Genomic DNA, 14,605 nt, shown 5'->3' with positions numbered 1-14,605 from the left:
CTTTGCTTTTAAATTTCATAGCCTGTCAAGGAATTTGTCATTCTTGAAAGTCCTTTTAAAATCTAAATTTTCAAGAGATTGATCAAGTTTGACAGTAAAATTTACTTTTGGTGTTCACGTCATTTTGCTCCCTTGCGCTGTAGTGTTTTTCATGCTCGAGAATGTAAAGGCCTGTCAAGGAATGGAAATGAGATTAGACTAGGTGACTCTCAGGACCCATTCCAGTTTAGGGGTCTGTGAAATGTTTTGGCGGAAAAAGCTGTCCCACATGTCTTGCTACCAAGGAGGTTAAAGTGTTAGCTAATGGGTTGGAGAAGTAAGTTTTACCTGACTTTTTTCTTACCAAATTGAAAACAAAATGTTCAACATTTCATTGGATCCCTTAGAGCAAACTGTTTGCAGTTGTGTTCATTTCACGGCTGCTGAAATCCCCTCTTTTGTAGAAAGCCCAGGCCCAGCTGAAGCTCCCCATCGTCCCTTCCCTCCAGAGGCTGCTGATTTATCGTTGGGCCCACCAGGCTCTCGTCACGCCTTCCGATCACCCTCTTCTCCCGCTCATTTGGCAGAAGTTCTTCCTCCTGTATCTTCACCGCCCAGGACCACAATATGGGTATGGTACCCAGTGTCGTAGTAAGTTTCTGTTGAATCTGTTCCTGCCTTGGCGCTGCTCTGCTGCTCTGTGTTCTCGCACTGTGGCAGCTGAGTTAGAATCGTTCTTTGACCTCTGGCGAGGAGTCTCCCTCCCTTCCTGTTTCATATTTATTGGACTAGACCTTTTTGGAGTTCAGGCTATCTTTGAGCAACTCTCTCTGTACCATGCCCCATACCCAATGCGGTGAAGAGAACACCCTGGAACCTGGCAAAGTTCAATATAAAACCTCTGGAGATGCAAAGGGTGAGAAACTGCCCCAAACTGAAGCTGTTTGTGTGACCATCATGGGGCTCATTTGAGGGAACTTGTGATGGGTAGTGTAGGTGTGGACAAAGGCCAGGCTGTGCCTGGCAGGCCTTGGGCTGTGCCTGGGGGTGTCCACCATTTCCACTGGATGTGAAGGGACTCTGGCCAGCTGGAACTGTCCACTGTTTCCTGCCATTGCTGCCCAGCTCACTTCCCAGCTCACCCTCGCTCCCTTAACTCACTCCTTTGAAACATACACCTGTTGATTCTTTGTCACGTCCATTTTCTACCACATTGCAAGTTCTTCAAGTACAGAGACTATCATTAATCTGTTCTGTACCTCTGGGTGGTGATAATATCTTCAATTTGCCTAGTGTTTCATTCTTTGCAGCTGCTTTCATATACACCCTCTTGCTGGATCCTCATAATAACCATAGAGGTAGAAATAATATGCATTAATTTAATGTGGTATATGCACAGCCATAGTAAATTGACTTGTTAATTGACTGCAATTTTGTGTCACATGGAAAGAGCATCTTATGTTAATCTTGTGATCTGTGCTTGTATTTTTTAAGGTTACCCATAGATGGTTGTATTGGAAGAAGGTTTTTTCAAAGCCCTGCTCATATCAATTTGTTGAAAGAAATGAAGAGGCGCCTGACTGAGGTGGCCGACTTCCACCACGCTGCAAGCAAGGCCCTTCGCATTCCAGCAGAGGGCAGTGAAGGGCTGCCAGCGAGCCAGGCTGGCACCCCTGGTTACCTGACTTCCCCAGAACTGCACACGGAGCTCGTGAGGTGAGGCATGGTTTGTGGTGGTGTTTGCAGCACAGGTACTGTGCTGGAGTGGTTGTTTGTGTTACAGACTGCCAGATGTTTTTCTCTTAACCCTGTTAGATGGAATATGGAAGGAGTTTTGACTAGAGGTTTGCATCTTGTTTCTCTTTTATGTTCCTCATGAGAAGTGAATCAGCAATTTGGATGTACCTCTGCCAAGTGCCTGGGGTCTGAGTGAAAGATCTTAAACCAGAGGGCAGATGTCCTCTTCTCCTTCTTTATGTGATAGAAACAAAGCAAAACAGTTGATCCAAGCAGGTAAACAACTAATAAAGCCTGCCAGGATAGTTCTGTAAAGGAAATAAATGACTAAGGCAGGGGTCTTTAAGTGGGGTTCATAGACCCTTGAGGGGCTTCCTGGGGTGGGGCAGGATCTAGTAATCTCCCAAAACCACTTCTAAAATCAGGTACCATATTGGCACCCCCTAAAAGTTAAGAATTCTGAAGTGTTTGGGTCCCTTTCACAGTTCTTCACCTTTCATTTATAAGCTTAATATAAACCAGATATTATTTTTATAAATGACATAATAAAAATGGCTCTTAATATATTAAATTAACCTTGAAAACAAAATGTCTTGGTGAGGAAGCCCAGTGTTTTGATCCAGCTCTGAGACTTCAGGCTTGCTTGACCTCAAAGCCCTTAGGGCTGTCTCTCAGCCTCCAGAATGTTTTCTCCCTTGATTTTGCTTGCTTGAAGGAAAACTTATTTTTAACTAGGCTTAACCAGTGGGAAGGCTTTATCTTTGAACTTTTAGATCAGCCAAGAAAGTATTTGATGTTCTTTTCTGCCTCTCCAAAATTCTCCTTCCTTTGGTGGGTTGATAAAGTGGCCAACCAAATCAGAAGCTAGAAGAGAGCTCTGAACCAGCCTCTTCCCTTTAAGACCCTCAGAGCCCTGTCCCCTGCACAGACTGCCCCAGAGGTAAAGGAGATATTTTCCACTGTATTGGACAAAGCCAAGCCACGCCACCTCCTGGTCCCTGACCTAGTAATTTGTGTGCTGTAAACAGCTGCTTAACATATCACTGATATTAACTAAATAGACTATGTTCCTTGTAAAAACAAAATAAAAACAAAGGAAACATCATTAAACTTTTTAAAAAGTTTTTACTGGAAAATTGAGATTTTTTCTTTCTTTCTTTTTTTAGCCTGGCTTGGTTCTAGTCCTTCTTAATGGGAACAGCGTGCACACATGCTGTGAGTTCTCTTTGTGCCTCTGTGAGGCAGGAGGTCGTTCATCATTGAACCTGAAGCTGGCAGGTTCTTCTGATGCATAAATTTAAAATGGCTTTTAATGTTTTCTCTGGAAGACATAAAATGTGTTTATTTGGATGTTATTTTAACTTTTCCAAGCACTAAGGCTCACTGTGACTGCTTTGCCCAGGAAGGAAAAGCTCCAAATTCAGATCCTAGGTCTGTGTTAAAATCACCTTTTCCAGCTATTTTTTCTGTTTGTTTAATCCTACTGTAGTAATAGAGTTCACAGTCCTTTCTTCATACCTTTTGTTTTAGCAATGATTACATCGTATTTTAATGCTTTGTGACCTTTCTCTCCTGCTGGCCCGTGAGCTTCTTGGGAGTGTGGTGGTTGTTGGAAACGTTTTCTGTATTATGTGTTTTCTTTATTTATATCTACTGGTGCCAGTGTTCCTAGAGATGTAAGAAACTTCATTTGCCTGCACATCTTTTTATATTTTATATAATTATGCTTTTTTCTTTTAGGCTCTTCAATGTATACATATTATGGCTGGAAGATGAGAATTTTCAAAAAGGAGATACCTATATCCCTTCTCTACCAAAGCATTACGATATTCACAGGCTAGCAAAAGTGATGCAGAATCAGCAGGTGAAATCATGGTGATATCTCTTTTAGCATATCTGACTGTAATTTGAGTTGGTCACATTCATAATCTAATGGTAAAACCACTTATTGATATGAAAATGGAGGTACTCGAATGGTCATATTTTTGTGGGTTTTGTCAGTGTATAAGTGATTGTGTTGAAGGCATATTCCCATTTGAATCTCCAGCCCCACTATGGCCTTATCTGTAGGCTTGTAGCTTATTCTAGGGCTTTCTACAACCTCATAAATGTAGCCTTCCTCTGACTGTATTTTTTCTTATTTTAAATTGTTAGTAGCTGAACACTTTTTTTTTTTGAGGAAGATTAGCCCTGAGCTAACATCCACCACCAAGCGTCCTCGTTTTGCTGAAGAAGATTGGCCCTGAGAACATCCATGCCCATCGTCCTCTACTTTATATGTGGGTTGCCTGCCACAGCGTGGCTTGATAAGCAGTGTGTAGGTCTGTGCCTGGGATCCGAACCGGTGAACTCTGGGCCACTGAAGCAGAGTGTGCAAACTTAACCACTATACTACCAGGCCAACCGAGCAGCTGAACACTTTTAAGCAATCATCTCTACTCCCATAAAAAGTACAGTGAAAGAATTTGTTAAGATCCATATATTATATGGGAAGTTAATTGCATGGAGGAGATAAGGAGCTCACCTTTGTTTGGCTTTAGAGATGACTTACTTGTAGGTGTCATACTTTCAGTTGCCCTTCTGGAGACACTCAATTCTAGTCTTTATGTATTTTGAGCTCGTCTCTCCCTGGCACCCAAACAAAGATGTCTGTGGTCCTTTTTTTAGACCAAAACTTCTAAATTTTCTCTAAGCTTCTGTAGCCATCGTGTGTGTGTGTGTGTGTGTGTGTGTGTGTGTGTGTATGTATGTGTGTGTGTGTAGATATAACTCTCCTATTCCACGTCCTTCTTTCTAAGAGCTGAACTCTACTGGGCATTGACCCCACCACTGGGATGGGATTTGGGAACCTCTAAGACTTGAGAGACTTTAATTTGGATCTGTAAACCTACCCGCTTCCACGTTATATGTAGTATTTTATCTCCAGTAGGTGTCTTTGACCTTCTTCTGTTTTCTGTCTTTCCTTCTTTCTTCTTTCCTTCCATGAGTATTTATTGAGTGCCTTTAAGATGTCAGGTACCTAATACTAAAGATACAAAAAGAGACCTGACACAGTCCCTGCTTTCAAGGAGCTTACTGTCAAATGGGGGCTAAACAAAAAATTATTATGTCTGGTGATCAAGTCTGTGGGAGTGGAATGCATAGGGTACTGTGGGAACGTAGAGGACTAGCACCTGATTCAGCCTGGGGCTGGAGTGGGATCTTGAACTGAGCCTTGAAGGGCAAATGGGAGTTTGTCAGATTGAAAGGAAGGCATGGTGATGAGGGAGTGGCAGAAAGGATGTTACCAGCAGGAAGACCAGAACATGCAAAGACGTGGCAGGTGGGAGAGTGTGGCGTGTTCAGAAAGGTACAGGTTGGGGCATAGCTGCTGAAGAGAGCAGATGAAGCCAGAGAGGTGAATAGGGGTCACATCTGTAAGGGGCATATATGCCTTTCTCAAGAATTTGGTTTTGTTCTGAAGTCTTTGTTTGGAGAGCTATTGAAATATAGTGGGAGTCATTAAATAAATGGATGAATTAAAAATACATCGAAGAGGGGCTGGCCCCGTGGCCGAGTGGTTAAGTTTGCGCCCTCCGCTGCAGGCGGCCCAGTGTTTCGTTGGTTCGAATCCTGGGCGCGGACATGGCGCTGCTCATCAAACCACGCTGAGGCGGCGTCCCACATGCCACAACTAGAAGGACCCACAACGAAGAATATACAACTATGTACCGGGGGGCTTTGGGGAGAAAAAGGAAAAAAATAAAATCTTTAAAAAAAAAAAAATACTTCAAAGAATAATTAGTAGAGTCAGTAGTATTTTTAGATTGGATACACAGTAGGATTGAGACAGTGATAGGGTTGATTAGCTACATAAGGACTCCCAAATTCATAGCTTGGGCAGCTAGAGATAGGGAATACTGGAGAGGAAGTACCTGAGGGACTTCAAGGAGAACTCTTATCAAGGAGTTGGTGGGGAGGGGTATACAAGTCTAGAATTCAGGAACGGGGCAGTGTAGGAAATGTGAGTGTAGTGGCAAAGAGTATTTAGATTAAGAAGAGAACTGAAGATGGAACCCTGAGAAATAATATTTAAGGCACAGAGAAATCAGGCTGAGGATATAGGACCAGAGAAATAGGAAAGATAAGTAAGTGATCACGGTGTCCTGAAATCCTTTGAGTGCAGTTCCATACTCATCTCTTCTTCATACTCCACACCCTGAGGCCTTACCTAAATTTGCTACATGCAAATTGTAGGTACTTGGTCAATGTTTTTAAAAATTAATCGTAGCTTTCTGGGCTCTCTGATATTTATTTTGGTTCACCAGCATATTCAGAATTAATTGCTTTCTTTTTTTAAAGTCTTTGCTTGCCATTTGATTTTACAGTTCTTATTTTTGATTTGTAATTCAAGTTCAGAGTTGTTCTGTCTTTTTGTATTTCTGAGATATCTTTGCTTACCCATTGTTACTTCTCAGGATTCTTTAATTGTTAGCCTCTGTCAACAGTTACTTAGCACAGAGGCAGAGAAAGTGACAGCATGGTTCGATTTAAAGGAGCTGTGTATGCACAGTAGGAGGGTCTGGTCCAGCACCTTGAACAGTTTGGTGCATCCAGGATTCAGGCTTGCAATCAGGAGGCCCTCGGAGTTCCTCCTCTGAGTCTGGAATGCTTTGTGCCATGGTTGGTTTGGAAATAATGATTTAGGACTTCATGACAGTGTGCTAATTGAGAAGCCAGAGACATTTTTTGGTTTAAAAGGAATCCTTTAGAATACTTAAAATTAGAAAAAAAAGAAAATGATGGTTTACAAAAGCATAGTCCGTAACTGATCACATGCCATTACTATTTGAAGTAGTTTTTAGTGTTCGTTGATAGTTGACATTTGTTTTCATTAAAGGCAGTCCACCATTCTGGGGCCGGCCTGGTGGCGTACAGTTAGGTTTGTGTGCTCTGCTGTGGTGGCCCGGGGCTCGTAAGTTTGGATCCCAGGTGCAGACCTACATACTGCTTTTCAAGCCGTGCTGTGGTGGCGTCCCACTTACAACGTGGAGGACGATTGGCACAGATGTTAGCTCAGGGACAATCTTCCTCAAACAAAAAGAGGAATATTGGCCACAAATGTTAGCTCAGGGACAGTCTTCCTCACCAAAAAAAAAAAAAAAAGTCAGTCCACCATTCTAACATGTAGTGATCACCTGAGTGAATAGTTTAGAATATGCAAGATAACTCACTGGAGAGTGGGAAGAGAATACTAGAACTTCTATTTTTGTCATTTTATCTATTTTTTTTTTATAATGAAAAAATTCAGTCATGACAAATAGAATAGTATAAGGGACATGCCTTTCTCCACTTGCCCCCTGTACCATGTGTCTAGTTTCATCTATAGCCTGTCCACTCCCTCTACCATATTTGAGCTAATCCTAGAGAGCATTTGATACATATTTTAAAAGATGAGGATTAAAAAAAAGAACGTAATGCAAAAACATTTGCATCTGGAAAATATTAACAGTAGTTTCTTAATATCAAATGTCTAGGCAGTGTTCAAATTTTCAGTTGTCTCATAAATGTCATAAAAGTTTTGTCTATTTATTTTTACAATTTGTTGGAATCAGAATCTGCATTTTGTGATTGGTTGATAGCTTTTATAAATCTCTTTAATCTATAGGTCCTCCCCTTATCCCTTTTTTTTTTCCATTCCAATGTATTTGTTGAAGAAACTGGGTAGTTTGTCCGAGTTTCCCCACAGTCTGGATTTTGCTGACTGTATCTTTGTGGTGTAGTTTAATATCTTTTTCTGTCTCCTATAAATTGGTATTGGGACCTAGGGCTTTATCTAATCCAATTCAGTTATTTTCAATATATTTTTTTATCTCTTTAAAATTTATTTTTTTATTTGTGTCTTATAATTTATTAGTTCAGTAGTTTATGTATATAATTTATAAATATACATTCAGGGTGCTCTTAGAATTCTTTTTCTGATTGTGGTACACAATGAAAAAAGTTTTGAGATTCCTGCTAAGATTGTTAGAGTCCTTATTTTACATGCCATTCATCAGAATGCTGGAGAACTTGCAGTGGACCACCTCGTGTTGAAACTCATTGGTTCACTTTATAGTTAAATATATAGTTTAATATGTGAATATATGATTTATCTTTGAAAGTTAAACTCCTGTGGTTCCATTCCAGGATCTGTGGATGGAGTATTTGAACATGGAGCGCATACATTATGAGTTTCAGGAAACTGTTGGTTTGTGGACGCAGGCCAAGCTTGAGTCCCACTCTACACCCTGCAATTTGTCAGTACAGCTGGACTTCACCGATCCTTTGTTGGGTGAGTCTTATGAGCATTAGGCCCTTTGATTGAATGAATGAGTGAATGAATGAGTGAGTGAGTGAGTAAGTGAGTGACTGAATCAGAACCATTGAGCGTTAAGGTGTACACAGTGTATCCCTTCAGTGCGAATAGCCTTTTTAGGAGTTCATTGTTAACGTGTCTACTACTTAGGGTTAGGTTAGGCATTGAGTGACAAAATACCCCCAAACAGTAATGGCTTAAATAAGATAGAGATTTATTTTTTCTCACGTAAAAGAAGTCTGGAGGCAGGCAGTTCAGAGCCGTAGCTTCCTGACCTGCAAATCTTCAAGGACACCTGCTCTTCCTCTCTTGCTACCCCACTGTTCTCACATATGACATCCACCTATGGTTCCAGACGGCTGCCTAAGCTTGGGCTGTCACATTCACATTCTGTTCAGCAGGAAGGGGAGACTCCTTCTTTTTTTTTGAGGAAGATTAGCGCTGAGCTAACATGTGCTGCCAGTCCTCCTCTTTTTGCTGAGGAAGACTGGCCCTGAGTTCACATCCATGCCCATCTTCCTCTACTTTTTGTATGTGGGACGCCTACCACAGCATGGCTTGCCAAGCGGTGCCATGTCCGCACCTGGGATCTGAACCGGTGAACCCTGGGTTGCTGAAGCGGAACGTGCTCGCTTAACCACTGTGCCACTGGGCTGGCCCCGGGGGGTCTCTTTCTTTTACGGACTCTTTCAGGAAGCTGCTCACAGACTTTCTAGTTATATCTCTTGGCTCAGCCTGAGACACATAGCTCTACCTAGCTGAAAAGGAGGCTGGAAAGTGACTAAGTATGTTCGTGGTTCATTTTCTCTGATGCTTTAAAAAGACATTTCAGTTGACTTACAGTCTGAAAAGTGCTATTTTAAATTTAATTATTTTGGATTTGCAGTTTTAAAATTATCTGTCTTTTTCTTTTATAAACTCTTTTTTTCTGTATCTGAAGTTCTTACCATACAAATGGATTGTATCCCCAAAGTTTCTAAGTTGATTGTTTCTCACAGTGCATTTTTCTAGAGAAAGATTTTATAAACTATCAGTTTTCTATGTGAGGCCACAAAAGCTCATTTAACCTGCAAAGCTGATGTCATACTTTACAACCAAAAATAATAGAAGACAATATTTGGGGTCACTTACTAATTTTAATTACTGAATATATTTTTAAAATGTAAGACAGAGTAAAATTATAAATTGTTGAACAAAATATTGTAATATGTAGTGTAGTAGAGCACTGAAGTAATTCAGAGAAAGGCAAAAATGCCTTCTTGTTCTAGCTCTGCCGCTAACCAACTAATTAGCTGTGTGATCAGAGAAAAATAAGAACCTTTCTGGCTTTAGTTCACTCATCTGTAAAATGAAGGTGCTAGACAGTCTCATCTAAGGCTCTAAAATTTTTCCCTCCAACATCTTTTTCCTCACTCTTTTCTATGAAACAATAGTTTTTCCCCTGATTTATAATTGATATGTGCTCATTGAAAAAAAAAATAATATAGAAAGGTATGTAGGGGAAGGTATAAAAGTTGTTCTCAACCCAATCATATCAATTCTCACTTTCTTTTTTTTTAATTTTTTAAATATTTTTTAAAGATTGGCAGCTGAGCTAACAATTGTTGCCAATCTTCTTTTTTTGTTTTTTTCTGCTTTTTCTCCCCAACTCCCCCCCCCACCCCAGTATATAGTTGTATATTTTAGTTGTGTGTCCTTCTAGTTGTAGTATGTGGGACACTGCCTCAGCATGGCCTGCCTGATGAGTGGTGCCATGTCCGTGCCCAGGAGCCGAACCTGAAATGCTGGGCCGCCGTAGCAGAGCATGGAAACTTAACCACTTGGCCATGGGGCCGGCCCCCGTCAATTCTCATTTTCTATTCTTGAAGGTTTATTAAATGAGAAGAGGAGATATGTTTATAGATCTGGAAGCTGTTGGATGCTCCTCTGTTCATGTCCTCCCACTTGTAGTGCTTTCACATAGCCTTAACACTGCCCTAAATGGCTGATTGTTTTCTCTGGAGTTAAGCTAGTGATTTACTAGGCCCTTAGTTTGTTCCAGGCACTGCCCCAGTTCTTCAGATGCATTAACTCAATCCTCCCAACAACCCCAAGAGGGTCGTCCCCCTTGAGCAAATAGGGCACTTGAGGTGTAATGTGGTTTGGTAACTGGCCCAAGTCACAAAGCTGCTAGTGGCAGAGCCATCTGGCTCCAGAGACCCTGCTTTTCACTGCTTATTATCCTGTCTCTTGTTTCTGGTGATCAGTACAGGTTTCATTTCTAAATAAAATTAAGGCCTAGATTTTTGAATAATAAGTTTCAGGTTTTTCTCAGATGCTAGCGCGTTAGACGATGATTGCATCAGATGGTCAGGCTTGTGGTTGTGCTTGTAGCCAAATGTCAGCAGTGTCTCTAGGTTACTCCGCTCTTGTGTGCCGACTTCTTTTTCTTGAATTACGTTTGTTTTGTTGGCTTCACAGTTTTTGTCGGTTGTAGACCAGAGTGGTGATTACAGTTAAATATACTCTGAATTTAAATTCTTTTGTCTTTTACTTTGTATTTAAAATATTATCTTTGATTTTTCTTTCATGATAAGTTATATTGGGTTTGCAAAAAAGTCATGTTTTCCTTTGGAGTCATGGCCTAAATGTTGCTTGAAGTATCTTAAACATAGTCAAGGGTCTTACCCAGAGCAGAATATCCAACTTTGTTACATTCTGTACAAAAAGTGGTTGTAGTGGAAAAAACCCCAGCTATACAGGATAATCCTGTGCTTAATCTGTTTGAAATGTTAAATTCCATCTGTTTGGGTGCAAACAATACAAGTCTTCTTATGCCAAGTAAAGTCACAGCTATTAAATTTTCTTAAGTTTTCTTAGCACGAATAGAAAATTGGATGCTACTTCTGGAATGAAACTGGAAATTCATAACAGTCCCTTAAATACTTGTTAACTTGATTTATTGACCTGAAATTCCCCTGACCTCTCCCATTCTCTGTTATCTTACAATTGAAAAGAATCGGGTATGTGGCAGCATTTTCCTTCATGTCCTTCAATTCCTACCCACTGTGTGATATGTGTATAATGCAGTGAAGAGAGAGGGAGGGAAGATAGAAATTAATTGGATATCTACTGTGTGTTCAGCTCTGCAGTAGGTGTAGAAACATAAACATTTAAATTGGATTGACCAGCAATCTAGTGCAAAGTTGGATGGTATACAGGTTTACCTTTATTTTTCTTGCATGGCACCTGATTTCTTATTTGGACTTGATAAATTATTTGTGGAGTGAATGAATGAATGAATGGATGAAGGGCTGTGTGACTACATAAATGTAAGTTCGATAGGAGTCTGTACCCATGTCTTCATTCATTTTTAACTCTGCTGTTCTCAGCCCTCCTGTTCAAACTTTGGCCTAATTTAAGGTTTTTCACTCGGCCATATTCCATAATGCCCATTCATTTTTTGCCTATTCCTGTGAAGTTTATCTGGTTGATTGCATTAAACTCGTAACTGGACTGCTTGCCTCATTCCCCCAATCCATTGCCTGGTGTTAGCTACCATCCTTCTCCAGCTTGCTTAGAGCTGTTCACTAGATCCCCTTTACGTTACAAGTTTGAACACCTTAGCATATCAGGTAAGGATGTCTAGGGTAATAATTTAAGATCATGAGCTTTAGCTCTTTAACTATCATTAAGACTTCCTGAGAATGGAAATTCTATTTAATCATACCACATGCTCCTGGGAGAATATTACTAGGTCTGTGGGTGCTCCCTCAAAACTCGCAAGTAACAAAAGATGATGATTTTATTCATTTAGGCCTCTGGTGGTTTAAGTAACTTTTCTGCACATCTCCAGCATTCTTTATGAAGGTAACAGGCCAGGGCTTTGCAGCCACTTAGTACATTAAGAACTAGTGGTAGCCATTACTCAGTACCTATGACTTGATTTTCTTTCAGCTAAAGAAAGGGTTTTAAGTAACTTGCAGAAGCATGAGACTCCCCAACCCGCCCTTGTTCTGCACCCACTGAGGCCTCCTGTGCCAGTTATTTCGTCAGCCTCACTCCTGAGTCAGAAGGATGCCATCCAGCTGGTGCGCACAGACCTGAATCTATTGCAACAGCAGGCCAGGTAAGACCACAAGACCTCCAGGATCATGCTTCTATGCTGCTGCTTTGAGAGCCTGGATGATTTCGTACCTAGAAGGGCTTCATCAGCATTGTCACCATGAGGGTAATTTGACCAGACTGGCCCAGGCGGTTACCTTAGTTAACCAAGTTGTGACAAGTCTTTTAATTTCACATTGAAATTATGTGGTGCTTTCATGGACCATAAATTTTACATGTTTCCTGTGGTGGCATTTCTTAGTGGCGGCATACCAGCTAAATGTTTCTTATGCTTCTCCTGAGGAGTCCTTCTGATACTGGATTGGTGGTGTTAAAAGGGTGTAAATGAGATTTACTTTCTTTTGTCACTGCTTTTCTCTTTAACTCTACATATTCTTTTAAAAATTGGCATAGGAACTTGGTGAAAGTGTGGGAAAGTCATTTAGTGTTCTGAATTCACAGTAGATTCAGAATGATCAACTGCTTAATGTTTTGATTCTAGCTCGCCATCTTATGAGAAGGGGCAGATGTGGAGTTGTCTGTTTTATAAAGTAAAATAGTCTTATCTTTGCAAAGCCCATAGGAATCAATCTCTTACTTGCCTTTTTTCCTTGGCTGTTTTTGGTCCAGGCATCTGTTGTGTATGTGTTGTGTGTGTGTGCACACGCACACATGCACCAGCACACACACACACCTGCACATTAACCTAATAAATACAATTAGACCAGTATTGACACCCATGTAAACAATTAGCTTTCTCCATCTTTGACATTTCCGTTTGAGTTGCCAATACCTAAGAAATCACTGGTACTTACAAGTAAAGTACCTCTTTAGGATGGTTATTAAATTAGGATGGAATTCTCATTTGTTCTTGTATATTTAAGAGTGCATTTAAAAAACATTATTGATATAACACAGATTCTAAATGGAACTTTGTTTCTGGCTAAAAAGTTGTCCCCCTCTTCCTTCCTTTCTTATCTTTCTTATTAGCCTGACTGCTAGGGAGAGGATTTGGGTAAGTCTTGGCACACATACCTTTGGTCTTTTGTTACTGTGGAATACGTGTATCGTGCTGTTTTCCAGTGTAGGCCGGGCGTAACTAGAAGCCTTTATCACTTATCATGAAACCTTTCCCGAGACTTTCTTTTACCTCCTGATAATGTTTTTCAGAACTGCGGCTCTTCGGGAGTCTCAGCAGGTTGCCTTGGATAGTGAGCTGTTGGATACAATGCCCAAGCAGTATATTAATCGAGAAGAACAGACCACACTACATTTGGAGTGTAGAGGCAGTAGTGGTAAGAAGTGCCAAGGAGCAGCAGTTGTAACAGTTCAGGTAAGATTGTTTAAATTTCTTCATAATTTCGAGAATTTTAATTGAGTCCCTAATATTGGCATATCATTGAGAAAGATTGAAAGAAGAATATGGCACATGATAAAACATTTGATAGTTTCTGTGGGAGTGAAGACACACACATAGCTAATCACGTATTTCCATAAGTGCTGAGAGTCAGTCCTACGAGACAGCTGGAAATTGAAAGAAAAGCAGAATCATTGAGAAGATTCCTAGAGAGAGGGGCTTAAACTGATGCTTAAAGGACTTTGATGGTGATAGTTTGGATTCAGTTAGAAGAAATGTGGGAATGGAGTCATCATGACATCATTTGGGGGTCAGTGGCTAGATCATCTATTTCAAGTTGTTTTTTGGAGTTGCAGTGGGAATTCACATTGGAAAGGTTGGAATTCACATTGGAAAGGATGATCACTTGAGAGCTCCAACTGTAGGTTTTGGACAATGGGGAGGCACCGAAGACAAACATCAAGGGATGTGTGGGAAGCAGGTCACTTGGGCGAAGCTTACCGACAGGCAAAAGGAGAGATGTGCAACAATGTGATTAAAAAGTCAACTGCCTCTCAGAGTCACCTTTTTGAGCTGGAAAAATAGGCTTAGGTTGAATCGTAGCACTTACTGTATGCCAAGGCACTGTCTGAAGGCTTTACAGAACTTATTTTATCCTCACCACCACCCTATGAGGTGGGTATTTTTATTACCTTTATTTTCCAGATGAGGAAATAGAGGCATGGAGAGGTTGCGTACCCAAGGTGACACAACCAGTGAGGAGCAAACAGGAAGGGCCCAGGCAGGCTGGCTGCAGAACTCATGCTTCTGAATCACTGCACCTCACTCTTTCTGCAAGTGAATTCAGGATTCCCTGAGCTGGGAAAGAAATGCTTGCAGATGGGTGCTACCTGCTGCCTGACCATATTTGTACAAAAATACTGCTGCTTTTTTGTTAGCTTTTAGAAATTGGGGAGAATTTATTTTACTGACTCTTGATTGCCTAAAAAATTTCCCTCCTTTTTGTGCTGATCCACATGTTAACAGTTGTAATACGTTCCACAGCAATCTCTTTAGGAGACAGTTACCTCTAAAATGTCTTGTCTGAAATAACTCTTTGCTTGTATTTTTCA

The 14,605-nt window shown here is 40.7% G+C and overlaps 1 protein-coding gene across 4 annotated transcripts in view; it reads left to right on the top strand.

The window, feature by feature from the left end:
• EPG5 (ectopic P-granules 5 autophagy tethering factor) overlaps positions 1-14,605 on the top strand; it is a 109,148-nt gene that overhangs the window by 50,077 nt on the left and 44,466 nt on the right. For all 4 annotated transcript variants that reach the window (XM_014727678.3, XM_001498555.6, XM_070221000.1 and 1 more), the window contains exons 22-27: positions 444-610; positions 1,474-1,695; positions 3,457-3,580; positions 7,885-8,029; positions 11,990-12,161; positions 13,307-13,469. In XM_014727678.3, the coding sequence (XP_014583164.3) occupies positions 444-610; positions 1,474-1,695; positions 3,457-3,580; positions 7,885-8,029; positions 11,990-12,161; positions 13,307-13,469 (993 nt within the window). The remainder of the gene's footprint in view (positions 1-443; positions 611-1,473; positions 1,696-3,456; positions 3,581-7,884; positions 8,030-11,989; positions 12,162-13,306; positions 13,470-14,605) is intronic.

This window comes from Equus caballus, chromosome 8 (assembly GCF_041296265.1).
Source record: "Equus caballus isolate H_3958 breed thoroughbred chromosome 8, TB-T2T, whole genome shotgun sequence".
Classification (NCBI taxonomy): domain Eukaryota; kingdom Metazoa; phylum Chordata; class Mammalia; order Perissodactyla; family Equidae; genus Equus; species Equus caballus.
This window is presented reverse-complemented; position numbering and strand designations above follow the sequence as displayed.